Genomic DNA, 16819 nt, shown 5'->3' on the forward strand with positions numbered 1-16819 from the left:
GTTGAGAATTGGGAGGTAAGACTAGCCTGTTACATAATTGTAACCTGCAGAAACGTCCTCAGTTGGCCAACTCTAAACAACTGCTTTTACGTTTTTTCTTTGCAATACAGAAGTTGCATAGAAGTTGCTGGGTATAAGTTGAGCAGGAGTATTGCTTTGATAGGCTTTCAAGATCCTGTTACATTACCCTAGTAACAATAGGAGGAGGAAGGAGTATTAGGTATGTTCACCACCTTGAGTTATTTATAACAATAATAAAGGCGGGATAGAAAATAAATAATTTTAAAAAAAATAAAGATCTTGCCAAAAATCAAAGTGGTTCTTGTTTCTTGAGTCGGCCAGTTTTGTGGGGCTTGACAGTAAGTCCCATGCACCCGCAGCTCTTTATACATTTCCTAGCTGATCTAAGTTTTGTTTCTTCCCTCTTTATTCTTTGGGAAACTCCCTTCTGTAGATCTCCAATTCTTGTTTCCTTGTTTCCCTTATGCTGTCTGCCAAGAAGCCCCTATCTCTTCCTGTGATCTCTATTACCATAGTATATCTGAGCATCCTATTTCCTCTGCTTTTACCTTTTCCCACTTACAGCCCTGTGCAACCAGATCCCTAACATCTCTATTTTTTCCTGGCAAAGCTCTACAAATTTGCACCAGATGCATTTATTACCCAACTCTCCTGCAATTCTCGTGAGTTGCATTAGCAAGAGAGAGATTGTGTGTGTCCTAGAGTTTAAGGATATACACTTTGTAAAGAGCTGTCTTACAATCTTTGAGAGTGACAATGATCAGGTGTGGCCCAAGATCTTTGATGTAGCTTAGAAAAAATTGTGTTTTCCTAGTTCCAGTTAAAATAACTGCAGCAGTCCAGTCTTAAACATTTTACTAAGCAAGTCTCAGTAGTTTCAGGATTAAGCTGCAATCTTTAACTCATTCAGAAGAAAATCCAATTGAATAGATCAGAACCAATTTGTTTAGGGTTGTGTTGCACAACTCTCTAATCCCAGTGGATTTTTAGATCTGTTCATTTGGTTTGTTTACAGATAAGAAAATTTTTGTTGCACTAATATCTAAGATGTTCATTTGGAAAGAACTGGGAGAGTCTTATTGCTTTTTCTGAGCCCAAAACTCAGAAGTTTAGAGAACAATAGATCATTCTTAGTAATTTGTTAATTATGGCTAAAGTATTCAGAGATATAAGTCTACTGAAATAAGTAGAACTCTTCTTATTTAGGATTTGTTAACTACTATAAAGCAAAATTTTGGTACATTTCCTGAATTACATTGGCTTAGTGCTATTCTAAGTAAGCTGCAGACTTTCTTTAAAGACTTTGATTGTGAGCCATTCTTTAATGTGTGCAGCTTCACATGAGACTGGCCTGTTTTTTATTTTGTTCTGTTTTGTCCCAGGTTTCTGTTTTCAGAATTTGAAAATGTCTTCCTAAAAACATCTTCTAATGGTGACTTCTCATCATATTTCATTTGCATAATGAATGTGTTTGAAGGGCAAGATGGTGAATTGCCAGGTAACACATATTTTGATAATAGCATACAATGTATGTGTTTTTAAATCTTTCCCTTGTGAAAGAGTTTAATGCCTCCTATGGCAGCTTGATGCTCTACAGCTACACCGATTGCAGTTCACGCCCAGATAAACGCCAGGAAGCCTGATCAAGAAGAATCCTACCGGGTCTGTTCCCCCCACATATAATAAATGTGCATCTGCCATTTACGCTACACCAAAACCAATGGTAGCATAAGCCTTAATGCAACTGTGGTAGATATATTATTTCAGAAAATTTTATTGGGTACTTATCTTAAGAAGAGTGACTGAAGATCCCATATTGCAGTGGAATTAGAAGTTGGTGAATTACAGAGAGAAAACTTCATCGTTTTAGTTAACACAGATTGATTTGCCATGATTTACATTCAAGCATTTTATTTGAGATAACCAGCTCTAGGTTAAACCTAGAATGTAAGAAAATACATTCTGAGGTTCAAAGGAAAAGATATTTGATGAAAGAAAAAGCATTCCAAAGTTGATTAAAATATTTGATGGACTACTGGTTTAGAAAGTTTACCCCCTGGATGAACCTTAGAAAGTTCTTTGGAAATGAACAGCCAATGCAAACACTTTTTTCTATTTGTGACAAAGAGCTGGAACATGAAATGGAGTAAGAAAAAAAAGTGGTTTGGGCCTTTGATTCCTACATTTGTCTTTTAAAGCTTGATTCGGCTCATGATGGTTAAATGTATATACTTTTTCCAATTCTGTTTTTATCTAAAGGAGTTTCAGCTTTAAGTGGAAGATACGGGTAGGGAGACTGTTTCACTTCCAACTATTTTAAACAACAAATCAAATACATCATAGTTGCCATTCAGTGAAACTTATCTCAGGAACAAAAGCCTGCTGGAACAACATTGCTTTTGCTAGTTTTCAAAATGCCTGTAGAGTTTGTTAGTGATAGTGGAAATCTGCCAAAAAGAAATGTAGTAGTTACAAAACACTAGCTGGTGTTGTTTCTTACAGGAAATTGTACTCTTCCTCCAAAAATAACAGAGCTAAAAGGAGTCCTTTTTACTTCCCAAAATACTAATGCCACAATTCCAGAGATTCTGATGTTAAAAGTAAGTAAACGTATCATTTAGATGTGAAAAATACCAATGATATGAAAGTGAGCTGTTACTGTATTAAGGCTTAACAAGTTTTCGAAGTTCAAATGGCCTCTTTTCTTAGAGAAAAATAACATTGCAAGGGAAAAGGACAGCGAAGTGTTTGCCACCTGCTGCTTCTCTGCTCCAAATTCTTCTGCCCTTTGCTTCTTCAGCTATGCATCTGAAGTCCTGCACAGAGCTCAATTTGGAGCACAAGTGACAAAGGGTAAACTCTCTTTTTAGCGCTAGAAGAAAACAGTTCTTCACCCTATATTTTATTAGAGCCAGTTCTAGACATTTAGGCGCCTTAAGCAAAGTCATATTCTGGCGCCCCCTTTTTGTCTCGTCTTCCAATTTTGTTGTTGTTTATTCGTTTAGTCGCTTCCGACTCTTCGTGACTTCATGGACCAGCCCACGCCAGAGCTTCCTGTCCGTCGTCAACACCCCCAGCTCCCCCGGGGACGAATCCATCACTCTAGAATATCATCCCTCCATCTTGCCCTTGGTCGTCCCCTCTTCCTTTTGCCTTCCACTCTCCCTAGCATCAGCATCTTCTCCAGGGTGTCCTGTCTTCTCATTATGTGGCCAAAGTATTTCAGTTTTGCCTTTAGCTGCAAGCCAGCTTTTGCACTTTCTTCTTTCACCTTCATCATAAGGCTCCTCAGTTCCTCTTCGCTTTCAGCCATCAAAGTGGTATCATCTGCATATCTGAGATTGTTAAAAATACTTCTAAAATACACAATATGAATATATTTCCTTGTGGCTTTACATTTTTTTCTTTCTACACATTTTGAAAACACCCACAAAATCTGTGTACTAGTAGTGAACAGCACACTAGCCAATGCTGATTTTTCAAAATTCCGATTTTGTTAGGAATCTCAAAAAGGCATCTCCTTGTTCCTTTCTTTCTTTGTGTTTTTGAGCTCTACCCTTATGATTTTCAGCCCCGGACTTATTTTTTCTTTTCTTGGACATTTTCACCCTATGTACACAGTAAGTAATTTTAATTACACCTCCACCGATTGTTGTCATATGGCTTCTTTCTGCACAAGTATATTTAACCCTTCGGCAGGCACACTGGCTCACCAAGTGCGCTGTTACCTCTTGTAACTTTGATAAGCTGATAGTTGCACAACTTGTTCGATCAGGACCTTCCTGTCAGACATTTGTATTGTTTCGGTACTATTATCAGCTTCCTGAGGTCTATAGCTGTAATAATACATTTTTTTCATGACCTGCAACATTGGCTAGTGTGCTGTTCACTACTAGTACACAGATTTTGTGGGTGTTTTCAAAATGTGTAGAAAGAAAAAAATGTAAAGCCACGAGGAAATATATTCATATTGTGTATTTTAGAAGTATTTTTAATTTTGGTGCCCCCTAAAATTTTACAGCTTGCCTAGGCCGAGAACCGGCCCTGACTTTATGCAAAGGCTTTCACCATTCTAATTAAATAGCATTTCCCTCCAATATTGGCTAGTTTTTTTTCATTGCTTTTTATAACTCATTTGTAGCTAATTTGTCTCCGTTTTGATTGTTTAAAGCTAACCCGCCTGCAAAACTTAACATCACTCCTTTGTGATTACGAGAGCATTAGATGGTTGCAACAAACATGCCAGCTCCCCAATGTTAGTTTTGCAGAGTTGTGCACTCAAAGTGCATTCCACAAGAAGCTTCTTCACAGTGGAAAGCAAACTGATCGTGTGCTGACCAATTTAATTAGCCACAGAAGCCTCTCTGGAGAATTTCAGGAAATAGTTGTCGGGAATCCCCAAAAGCTTCTGCAACAAATTCAGTGGTAAGACCTTTTGCAAGTAATCTGTGGCAATTATTATCTCTTTGAGAGGGCCAATACTTACTCCTTTTCTTTTCTTTAAAAAGGTTACAAGAAAATGTCCCTCAACTTAAATATTTCCGTGATATCTCTAAGCTTATTTCTTCCTTGAATTCTATAATGAATATCACTAAGAATACAACACATTCCAGAAAACAAGGTAATCTTTGCTTCCAGCAATTATTTATTGATTGCTTTTTCTTTATTTTGGTTTTATGCCTATTACCTTTACCATTTTTCTAAAGTTTTAAACTAATGTTTTTTGGAAAACTTAGATAGAAATAGTAAGATAGGTGGGTTAAACCTTATGAAGTTTAGATGTACCCATTTTGTCTCTTGATTTTGCAACCAGAAACACCCCCCACTTTTAAAAATTTCTAATGGGGGGCATAGTCAGTAACATTTGAAAGAAAAAGCTCCTTTTTTATTTGGTGGGGGTGTGTAGATGATTGGTTTCATTTAATATGAGGGATGTGTGCTAAAAACTGCACCACCAAAAATTGCCAGGACTATCTGGGGGTATATTAAGGGCAAAAAGAATAGGACTGGGAGAACCTTGGGTTACCAGTCTCCAATCTAGAGTGAAAAATTGTGAAAAGTGGGGCTAAAATCAGTCAAGCACAGGAAAGGCCATGTGACTTTTCTGTACAATGCTTACGTGCATGTATTTTAGGTATGCTGGCCAAACACAAAAGTCGTAATTAGATAAAAACCTAGTTTTGCCATGCAGATCGAATACTTGTACTGTAATGGATAAAAACTCTGTTCAGAATTCTGTCCCTGAAATAGTTTTTAAAAAAAATAAATATTACCATAGAACCTATTGGTTATTATAAAAAAATCCCTTTGGGGCCAATATATTTACCCAACATATTGTACTTTATTTGGCATTTTAGATTTTGAAATGCGAAATGAAATATAACAAATGGGGAGGGGAAGGAAAATGACTGCAGTGTGTTTTTTGGGCGGCTGCCCTAGAATGTGATCCAGGAGGTAGAGTAGAAGAAGGGGTAGAATGCAGTATCCCAGATGGTCAGTGGTGCTTCTCCAAGCTTCCAGCAACATCCTTGGATGTTTACTGGGTTGGGGTGTCGGTGGGCCTAATTTAAAGGTCCCACAGTGAAACCACACATGAGTTAGGCCCAAGCTACCTACAGGAAGATCTACTCCCATACCTTCTCCATCTGTCCATGTGGGTTTTGCCCTGGATATGTTTCAGCTTTTTTGTGATGAGGGAAGAAACTGCCTCTGCAGAGACAGTAAAACACTTCCTTCTTACAATTGGGAATCACAGACTCAAATCAAAGAGTGCGATTGCACCATTTAAGCCATTGGTGGAAAGGTTAAAAACAGCCAGTGTAAGCAACACTGTGAAAATGTTGGCTTTGACATTTATGAGGTCTCAACAAATGAAGCATTGAAATGCTTACAAACCTGACTTGAGAATAACTGGACACCCTAAGGCCACTCTGAACTAAGTTCAAACAAATAATTGTAAAAGCCAGATTGTTCCAATATGACAACAAATACTACAGACAACAGATGGCATGGCTATCTATGGGATGTCATATCTCCCTTCTCTAACTGCCTTTTCCCAAAGCTGGCCATGTGCAGCTCCTTCAATCTCTGTTCATAGGATTTCTTTTCTACTACCTTGATCACCCAAACTGTAATTTTGAACCTGCTCTAATTTCTCTGAATTCTTCCTAAATTGTCATGCCTCAAACTGGACACAGAAATTCAGGGGAGGTCTAACTGAATCAGAATACTTACTTAAAATGCTTACTTCCCCAAAACTGGAAATTATACTTCTGTTGATGCACCTACAACTGCACATGCTGGTTTTGCAGTCACAACACACTGCTGGCTCATACTCAGTTTGCAACCAACTTAAACTGTGGGACTGTGAGTTCTAGTTCTACCTTAAACAGAAAGTTGGCTGGGTGACTTTGGGCCAGTCATTCTCTCTCAGTCGAACAAAGAAGGCAAACCACTTACCAAAACATTGCAAAGAAAACTACATGGGCTTGTCCATGTAGTTGCCAGGATTCAAGGCTGACTTGAGGGCAAACCCCAAAAAACCCAAAGAAAATCAAGTACTATTCTAAAGAGATTTAAATGAGCTGTCCATATCTGTTCAGAAAATACAATTACTGATTAATAATACTGTGTATATTATTATTATAGATTGCTCAACCTGTTGATGAGAAAATAGTATTTTTACATGGCATAAAGTTTTTTAATTTTAATTAATTTATTATAACAATTAAGACTGATTTTTTTTTCAGTTGGGACTGGTAAAGAAGCAAATAGAATATGCTGCTGCTCACCAAACATATTCAGTTGATATGATTTAAATGAGAAAGGAAATTAAAAATTCATTTAAAGAGATTAATTTCTTAGGTTTCTGGAATATATTATATCTATATCAAGTTTCTCTTTGGTATAGAAATACATATTATTTTTAAATAGGGGAATAAATGTTTTGGATATTTTCTTGTTCAGTTTCACCTTGTAGCATAAAGAGTTTTTCTTTTCCAAACTATATTTTATGTACTCTGTTTATATAGCATTTTCTGAAGTAAAACAGACTTTAATTTTAAACTTTTGTTCTGTGATGTTTTAAAGATATGATCATAGATTTGTTCCAAAATGTTGATGGCCTCAAGAATGATCTCAGAAATATTGTAGGAATGTCTACAGAAAGTATCAATGCTTTGACAGAAATGCCTCTTCCAGAAAACAGAACACAGGCAAGTTTATTATGAATAATAGCTATAACCTTAGCTGACTTTTCACAGAGCTTGTATCATACACACTCATCTGTGTAAAAACTGAGGTGGGACAAGATGATTGATATCAGTGGGTAGCTCATCTTTTTCTCTGATCTATCTGTCTATAAAGTGTGTTCCCTGCTAAATCAAATTGTAATATTTCAGCCTATGATAGTCTGACAGTCTATTCAGCAGGCAAAAAGTGATGCTGATACATAGATGAAAAAAATCTTCAAATCCCAGGACTACTGATAGAAAGATAACTGTTGAGGGAAAGGGTCATTAAAGAATAAACTGGCTGAATGTCAGATAATGTCCCAGACTGACAGTCCCAAACAGAGAACAAGGCAGTGCCTTCCAGAAGGTTTAACCTCTGTTTTTCACATTTTTATCTGTCAGTACAAAGCTATGCTACCTTAAATGTGGGTTGAGTAACAGTTCCTGATCATGGTGTATGTTTCTGGTTTTACTTTTGGAAAGTATGCAGGGCAGGTTTTTGAACTGGTAAACACGCACAGCCTATTTCACAGTGCAATAAAAAAATAGATGTGTCTGTGTGTTCACCAGAGGAAAGAAAACCTATGTGAGACCACACCCAACTCAGGAAGAGTGGCCAGAGAACAGTATTGGAAGCAGGAATATGGTGTATTGCTTGCTTTTCATCAGTAACTTTTTGTTCTTGATCTTAAAACACTAAGATACAAAAATTAATATATTAATAGTAAAAGCCCAAGAAACAGGGTGCTTTGATTTGTGGTTTTGCTTACAAGAGGTTCAGAAGCCCCCTGGTATGACAAATGGTATCTTTCTGCTGCTTTGCTAGGTGGTCTAGGTCAGTGGTTTTAAAGAGAGCTGCTTAATTTATCCTCATCAGAGTTTACTGCTTACCATTCTGCTTTTTCCCATGCCAATACAGCTGATATTTCAGATACTGCAGCTAGAGTCCTGTGAAACAGATGCTGCTGATGCTAAGCTGGAAATTATAACAGAGCAATTCTGCAACCTCTCCCTTGCAGAAAGGGCTCACAAATCTTATCTTTTGGGGATCACACTTCTGCGCTACTTAGATGTCTACAAATTCATTTATAAGGTTTGTCTCGTGTGTTATGCAACATGTGTTTGGTTTTTCTTGCCATAATGGGAAAAAGATCTGTGGAATCAACAGCCTGTTTTAATGGGTGGTGGATACATCCGTTTAATGGGACCAGATGTAGTCAGAGCAACCACTGTGCTCCAACGTGATTGAAACTAAAATATTATCAATATGATTAGAGATGGAAGACATAATCTTTAGCAGGTTTATTTGGAAGGAAGGAAATCCCACCAGGGATACTCCCCAATAAAGAGATGGCAGACAGAATTATGGAGCACAGGATGCTTCATATAAACTGCTGAGTCCCATAAGTGAAAAGTAAGGTGATAATAGCAGTAGTATTTATAATACATTAACACATAATATTTCTTTATTTGATCATTAACAAGGTATGTATGTTTTATGTAGCAGAAGGCAGAAAACAGACTATTTATACTTACAAAATACGTAAAGTGGCCTGAATGTCACACTCTTGCACACACATAGATGCCATTTTGCTTTAAAAGGATTGTATTAGAATTATGCCTGAATGTTTCCTATATGCCACTGTAGGTGGCAACACCTAGCTGACTTGGACTGATCACAAAAAGCTAGCCAGATTTAAATCTGGTGAAAACTTCTGTGAGAGGTCATTGGGAAATCTGAGGGCTATAAGCTAGACTGGAAGGTTGAGAAAACATGTTGGAAGAAGGCAGTGGCAAAGCACATCCATGTTTTTGCTAAGGGAATCATATGGACATGTCCTTGTAGTCACCAGGAGCTTGGCTTGGTTTAAGGAGGACCATGCTTAATTTCCCCATTCTGCTGTATACAGTCACTGATCTTCCTTCATCTACCTGAGCAGAGGCACGCAGCGGATGAAAGGAAGCTGCCGTCTTTTACCATAGAAGATTTTGAAAGATGAGGACGTAAGAGTTTGAGGTGCTGTCTCCAAGCCTGTTTCTCTCTCTTCAGTGATTGCTTTGGTAGTGGATGGAAGGGTCACATCCCTTCACTCCCTCTCTGAAGCAGTCCCTGGGAGAATGAAACGAGATTCTTTGGAGGTGTTTTTTTCTGACTTTATTTTACCTTCCAGTGAAATAAGAATAATAAAAAAACCACTACTTAAGTATTTTTTTCTGGATTCCCACTTGTAATTATTCCAATCATTTAAAAACAATACCCTAAAGGAGTTTAATTTATGATTATGCTCAAAATCTTTGTGTAACTATTGCCACTACTAATTATTGCTATATTTTGGATTGAGCAAGAGAATTAATTAAATGCTTCATTTGGTATCAATAGAATGAAAAATATCAGTAGAACGAAAAATCATTCTAATCAATAGAATGAAAAATATCAAAATTTTCCTAGCATGTACCTCTTTTGAAAGATATGTTTAGTCTGGATTATGATATTGTATGTTTTGTGGGCTTCTCTAGATGCTTTTCCCTGAGGAATTACAAATTCCTCTGGATAAGGGATTAGAACTTCTCAAAGACCTGGATCACTTGAGGACGCAGGTTGTGTCAGATGTTCATCCGCTCTTATATGCAATTCATTCCCTGAAAAAGCTGAGGCTGTCAAGACATGCACCGCTTTCTAAGGTCTGTTTTTAAAATGTGTTAATTCTTAGAAATTAGAATTGCAAAATAATTGATGTACCAGAGGTCTAGAAAGTGTGTATTGCACAGAAGTCAGATTAACAGCTCCAACGTATATTATGGGAAGGATTGTTACTAGGAGACTAGAAGCCACAATGTCACACTGAAGGAGAACTAATATATTTCAGCATTTGAGAGGAGAAATATTGCCACTTTTTGCTTCTTTTTATTTGCATATTATTGTACCCTACCTTTCCTATAAAAAGAGTAAAGCTGATTTTAAAAGAAAGGATTAAAAAGAGACTCTAAAAACCAACCTAAGCAAATAAATCTTACACCAAAGATTAAAAACAATTGATCCATAAAACCAATAAATACCAAATTCCAAGATACTTTGTACAAGTTCTGTTGTCCTCCGGCATCTGTTATATTTTACCTGTGCTTTCTGTTCCTTAAATGATGAGCATGGCATTTATCTTCGTAAAATTTCTTTCTGTTGGTTTTGGCCCAATTGATTTTAAATTTAATTTCTGTCTTCCAAGACATTAGCCCTACCACCCAATTTATGCAGATTTTTTATTAATTATGCAAATTAATAAAAGTATTGAAAAGTAGAAATCATAGGGAAGAAACTTGTAGCACCTAATGCCCGTTACATTCTGATGAGTACTTGAGGGCAAAGTTTTCGAAGCAGCCATCTGGCCTACACTTAACAAGCTTGCTAATCAGAATTGTGGGCATACTTTGTGAAATGCTTTGTTGAAATCAAGATATATTATGTCTGTACAGCATTTCCACAGGATACTTAGGAAATTACCTGATTCAAAAGAGAAAAGAGAAGGCTAGTCTGGTAAAATTTGCTCTTACCAGCGTCTAGTAATTACTGTGCTGTTTGAAGGTGCTTACACATCATTCTCTTTGTGATCTACTTTAGAATTCCAAGATTTTGATGTCAGATCAACTAAGCTGTAGTTTTCTCAATCATCATTTCTTCCCTTAACAAAACAGAGAGAAGGTGGTTTTCGACTACTTGTACCATACAGAACAATTCTTACTTCTAAGTTTTCATCTCCATAGGATTCTGTTTAAAGCCTTTCTAATCAAGCTCACTTTGGTGACACATTTTTACCAGAGCTTCTGGGATGCAACTTATCTTGTGCCAGTAGTTCTTCAACTAGATAAGTCAGGCTATGGTCCCCAAACCCATCTCTCCAACCAATACCATTCACATAGCCAATCATTTAACTTGCAATATTTTTCTTTCTCTTTCTAGTCCTCTTGAGGTACATGTAAACATTACTTGATTTTGATTAATTAATGAATTAATGATTAATTAATGATTTTAAATATTTAATTAATTTTGATTAATTAATTTGATTAATGTAAACATTACCTAATTACCTGATTGAAAATTCCAGCTTCTTGAGCTTCCTTTCTAGATTGAAAGCCTAAGGTGATGCAGTTGTAGCTAATCTGAGTAGTGCTATTTGTCCCTATATTGATTAGGATAAAGGAATAATTGTAGGTGGATTTGCTAAATCTTGGAAGTTGTTCTGTCAATTACCTAATTCCAGTCATTGGTAATTCACAAGTTGATCAGTCCAGTTAGAACATATATTTTCGTTTCCTCACAGTATTACCACAACTGTCTCTGTTTTCCTGAAAGGTGAGGCTGTATTCCTCTGCTTTTCAGTGATCCGCTATTTGGTCCCCTATCTGATTGTGTATCTTTGTTCTACTGAAGGCTCAGAACCTGTTTCATCTGCAAGGTTCTGTTAATGGGTTCTGTTTAGAATGTTTTCTACATTTCTTATACCTGATTGCCATTCTCACCCACTGGACTTGCTCCTTTGTTTGATTCTCTTCCTTATACGCAATCAGCTGCTCTCAGGATATACCTCTAACGATCTGTAGCTATTTGGGAGAAGACCTTTTCACCCTACACAGCTGAGCACACAGTCATGCAGTTCTCCAGTCATTCCCTTTTCTTTTTGTTTTCTTTGCTTGTTGAAGTCTGCTGCCAAACTCTTGTTAGCTATCCCTTTAACTTGGAATTGTAATGCCTTTAATATATTGCATTCTATTATTTCATTTTTTTAGTGGTTTCACAGAGTGGCGTCTGTGGAGGTTGTGTGTCAAAATCAGCAAGATGGTGATGGAGTGTCATGATGCAAGCCTTACCCCTTTTGAACATGCATGCAACATTGACATGTGCACAAAAGAGGTGTGGCTTGCATCACAGCAGTCTTACTCACATGTTGCTGATTTTGAGAACCTCCTGCATAGGCAGCTGATTTCACAGTGGGTTGCAATGATTTAGGCATCCTGCTGCAGTGCTTTTAGCTTTGAATTTTTATAATTCATGAGCACCACCATGGTGACTTTTCCAAAAAGGGTAATATAAAGTTTTTAGTAATATATATCATCAAATAAATACAACTTTTTTCCATTGAAAGGAGCAGGAAGTAACTAGACAACAATATTTTTTTTTAACATTTTAACAGCTGACATACAGTAGTTATTGTGGCACAATGTCCCATGGGATAAAATCAATTTCCTTTGATACATGAACTGTTATTCTGTGTTAGCAGAAGATAAAAGTTGTAAAACAACAAGGTAAGAAGAAGATGAAATGCAAAGCCAACCAACTGTGAAAATTATGTTGTGCAAAATTCTTAAAATGACTACTCACAAAGCAGTGCTAATAAAAATACAGTTACTTTGGTACAGATAAATTGACACATCTTAGTAGGATGAAAACGTGTTAACATAATTCATGAAGGATTCAGTAAGAATGGATTGTGTAATTCAACTGAATATAGAGGACAGTTTACAAATTACTCTTAATTTTTAATAAGGTTTAGCACATGGTAATTAGTGTATTTTCACTGAAATATTTCATCCTGTCTTTGTTACATTTACAGTATTAAGAATTTATTGTTTTGTTGTAGAACCTGTTCTACTGTTCTTGTATTCTTTGTCCATACACATACATATTATTTGTATCGCAGACTAGGATGAGATTCAAAGCCATTTCTATGTGAATTTCATGACCCAGAGTCAGATATAGCCCAGTACTAACCATTTTCACCCCATTTTGGCTTCTAATGTTAGATAGTGCCATGTGAGTGTTATATCCTAAGTAAATATCTATCTATCAATCAATCACCTTGGTACCGTGTACTCCAGACCAACTCCAGATGGCCCACAATATAAAAAACAAATACAAACAGATAAATAAAAAATACAATAAAGAAAAGAAACAAAATGGAAAATCAGGACCATTAACATCAAAATATATGAACATATGATAAACACATCTAACAAGGGATTCCACCCACCCTACACACACACAAACAAAAAAACCCCTACAGCCAGGTTTTTAAGGCCTTCCAGAATGCCATCAGGATGGGAGCTGTCTGGATCTCAGTGAGGAACTCATTCCAGGGATTAATTAATTAATTACCTCTTTAATTTGCTTTCCTTTCTGTCAGTATGCCTTCTTTTTATTTTCACAGGCTCTGTTGGAGGCTAGCAATCTAACAATAAATACTGGAATGTTTAAAACTATATCAAAAACTCTCTGCAACCAAGAAATCACTCCCTTGTTTTTTGAGTCTCTGCTACCTGATTTTGAGGAGCAGAATGCTCACCATTCTTCTGCACAAGATGAACATGTGCAACGTATTATGAAGAAATACAGTATTCCATCTGATTCTAGTAAGTTTGACAGTTGAAGCTCCTTGCAAAAATCTAATGGCCCCCTCCAGCAGATGACCAAGCAGAAACCAATTGAAATCAGTGGGAGTGTGGGATAATCTTATTTTACTTCATTACATGGTTTTCAACAGGACTTCAGCACAATTAAAACTACACAAAACAATGTTCTTTTCTTATTTATTGGATCTGGTCATTGTGTGGATGGTGTATAGCCTGTATAATAAAGCAAAGGCATCAAGGGGTCCTTTTGTTCAGTATAATTAACTTGCAAGGACTTTATATCTTTCTAGACCATTTCCTAAACTCATACAATGAGGGATGACAAGTTTTTAAAGGCTTAAGAAATCAAATCTTATTCTAACTTCATAAGTGATATTTAAATTGTGCTGTTCTTTCTTTTTTGAGAAAGTTATGTGGAGAAGATTTTAATAAAAAAAAGATGAAATAAAAAGTAACCTTTGTTTTGTGGCTTGCCCCTACTTGGCATATGTAAAGACTTCAAGTAGGAAGCTGAGTTAAATCTATCACCAGGGCTTTGGAGAGCTTTGCTGTCAGAAACTGGCCTTGACAGGCTAACAGTCTCACTCAGTGTGATAGCTTTGCATGATTGTAAGTAAGTGAGAAGAACCTTTGGCACAGCCTAATTCTACATAGATACAGGCATTCTTTAGAAAAGGGAAACACCGACACTGTACTGGCAGTTAGTCCTTCCAAATTTCCATTTAATCTTGAACAGAGAGGGTTTTCCTGAACATTAAATCTTTCTGGCTGAGTTCAGCAAAACCCCTTTTTGGGGACGGTTGGCTTTGTTAGAAATTATTACATTGGTATGTGACTTCAGGGCTACGAGAGGATCCAGCAGGTTTATGTTACTAATAGACCAGTGTACTTCACTGAATTGTGTGTGCTTCAGTTGGTTGGGCCAATATTTTTCTTGTCTTGTCTGTAGCACCTTTCTGCTCATCGTTGTTTCTGGACTTGGTTAAGACACCTACAGGGGCTTTAATTTGGTCTTTCTTAAAGCCCATGTTGCTTGGGAAGATTCTGTATTCTCCAGATACCCCTGAAACACGTGCAATCATGGAAAAGGTAATGCCATATTAAATAAAATTAACAATTCACTGTGATTAGAATATTCTTGATAAGGCAGCAGAAACTGATTAGAAGATTGCTTCTACAATGACTTGGCACATGAAAAATTCTGTTAGTCTGTTTCTAGAATATGTAACTTGGTGGGTTTTACAAAAGCAGCAACTCAGAAATTGCTCTTAACTGAAATGAGAAGGGGATTAATTGGGGACTAAACTAAACTTTCCAAGCTTCAGATTCTGAATATTTGTACTAGGATATTTGTCTTCAGAGCTACTGTTATCTTATTAGCAATAGTCGCTTGTTTTTATGACAGCACAAAAGCAAAACCTTGTGCTAAAAGCATTAATCTTTAAAATCACTTATTTGCTTACCTACAAAGTGAATTAATGTTGAATTTGTTTGTTTCAATTCTGTAAGTCTAATTCAACACTGAAACTGATGGATGATTTAACACAAAAAGCCCAGGAGTGGTTGGACCATTCACCGTTGTTCATGGATTCACTAACCGTGTTAAATGACACTCTTCCAACGGTGAAGGTATGAAATGTCATTTCATATTGACTATTGTGAAGTTGTTACTCTCTTTTTTTAATTACAGTATTTTGGTTTAGTAATTATTCTGCACATTCAATATGCAGATCTTATCCAGAAGGTACAGTAAATTATATGGTGAGATATTGAGATATATGAAAAGTGTTACCTCTTCAGATAGGGAGAAGCATTATCGCCCAAGTATCCAAGTGTGAAAACTTTTCATAAGGAACAACTGTCCATAACAGAGAATGTTATCTTTGCTTCCAGCATTACAGTCATGGATGGAAATGGGCCAAACAAATAATTTAGAGTAAGCAGATGAGCCTTTATTTGTATGTACTGTAGTTGTGTGTGTATGTTACATGTACATGGATAGATGGAAAGATGGATAGAGGAAGGTGAGCAAAAGAAATAAATTTGGAACCTAAAATGATTCATCATTGCGATCCGATCGCATAACTATCTAAATGTCCTGCCTGAAATCCAGGGCATTAGTCCGCATCCTTATAATAATGACAGTGAGATGTTGCACTGATATATTTTCAAGAGGTGCTGAAAGCAGTCAGGGTAACAGTGATTTATCACCTTAAATTTTTTATTGTGCCTGCCATGTTTCACTTCAAATTTGAGTTGCTAGGATATGCATGCATGGTGCAGGATTTTTGCTACTGTTGGATTTTATAAGGAACAACCTCTGAAGACATGGAAGCTGCACGACCTGTCAGCAGCTGGAGCTGGGTTCCATTGTGGTTCATTTTCTAATAAATAAACAGCTCTAGTTAAATAGCTAAGATAGTTAGCTTTTGTTTTGAATTACCAGGCTGTTTGTTAATTATTTTGCAGAGCTCTTGGACTGTATCAGATAGTTTTATATATGTAGCTGTCTAGAAACTTACTTTACATCAATTTATGCTATTATTTTATGGAAAAGAATGCAATCTAAAGGTTTCATTCCCCCCCCCATTAATTAGCTTTTAGAAGCTTTTCTCTAGACTGTTGAAGCATGTATTCTCTTTTCTACAGTAAGCACTAGATATGAGAAATAAGAGAACTGAATATTCTGTATCAAAAATCACAGTATGTCTGAATTAAAAATATAAAATTCAGGAATAAAATTTCTTTATAAGTCAGTGTTTAATCCCCAAAATACAGATATGGCTTCTGTTTTCCTCTGGTGCTTCATCATATTTATTATGAAGTTGCAGTCAATCTTGCTGTCTTTATTCCTACATAGCAGCAGATGAAATTAATGATAGTCAATATAGCACATTCAATATAACGAGGCTTATAGATAACCTTCAAGTGTTTTATGTTTTAGGACATTGAGAATTATTTGGGTAGCAGAAAATGTAGGCCCTTCCTAATGGCTGGATGAAGTAGTAGTAATTTTTGTCCCAAATAATGCCCCTTAGAAAACTTCATACAAAAGATGCTTGTTGGAGCTGTTAGTAACAGAGTTCTTTACTTGGGTTAGGAAAGTGCTTTCCTTTCTGTTTTTGAGAGAAGTTATTTTTATAACTTTTTTATGGCAGCATTTCCAT

At 36.5% G+C, this 16819-nt stretch overlaps 1 protein-coding gene across 1 annotated transcript in view; it reads left to right on the plus strand.

The window, feature by feature from the left end:
• Positions 1–16819, plus strand: part of ABCA12 (ATP binding cassette subfamily A member 12) — a 130880-nt gene that overhangs the window by 28979 nt on the left and 85082 nt on the right. Inside the window, exons 8-17 of the mRNA XM_063302960.1 lie at positions 1404–1519; positions 2524–2621; positions 4193–4446; positions 4530–4642; positions 7111–7235; positions 8173–8346; positions 9771–9935; positions 13451–13652; positions 14602–14741; positions 15162–15281. Coding sequence (XP_063159030.1) covers positions 1404–1519; positions 2524–2621; positions 4193–4446; positions 4530–4642; positions 7111–7235; positions 8173–8346; positions 9771–9935; positions 13451–13652; positions 14602–14741; positions 15162–15281 — 1507 coding nt within the window. The remainder of the gene's footprint in view (positions 1–1403; positions 1520–2523; positions 2622–4192; positions 4447–4529; positions 4643–7110; positions 7236–8172; positions 8347–9770; positions 9936–13450; positions 13653–14601; positions 14742–15161; positions 15282–16819) is intronic.

Source organism: Candoia aspera, chromosome 1 (assembly GCF_035149785.1).
Source record: "Candoia aspera isolate rCanAsp1 chromosome 1, rCanAsp1.hap2, whole genome shotgun sequence".
NCBI lineage: Eukaryota > Metazoa > Chordata > Lepidosauria > Squamata > Boidae > Candoia > Candoia aspera.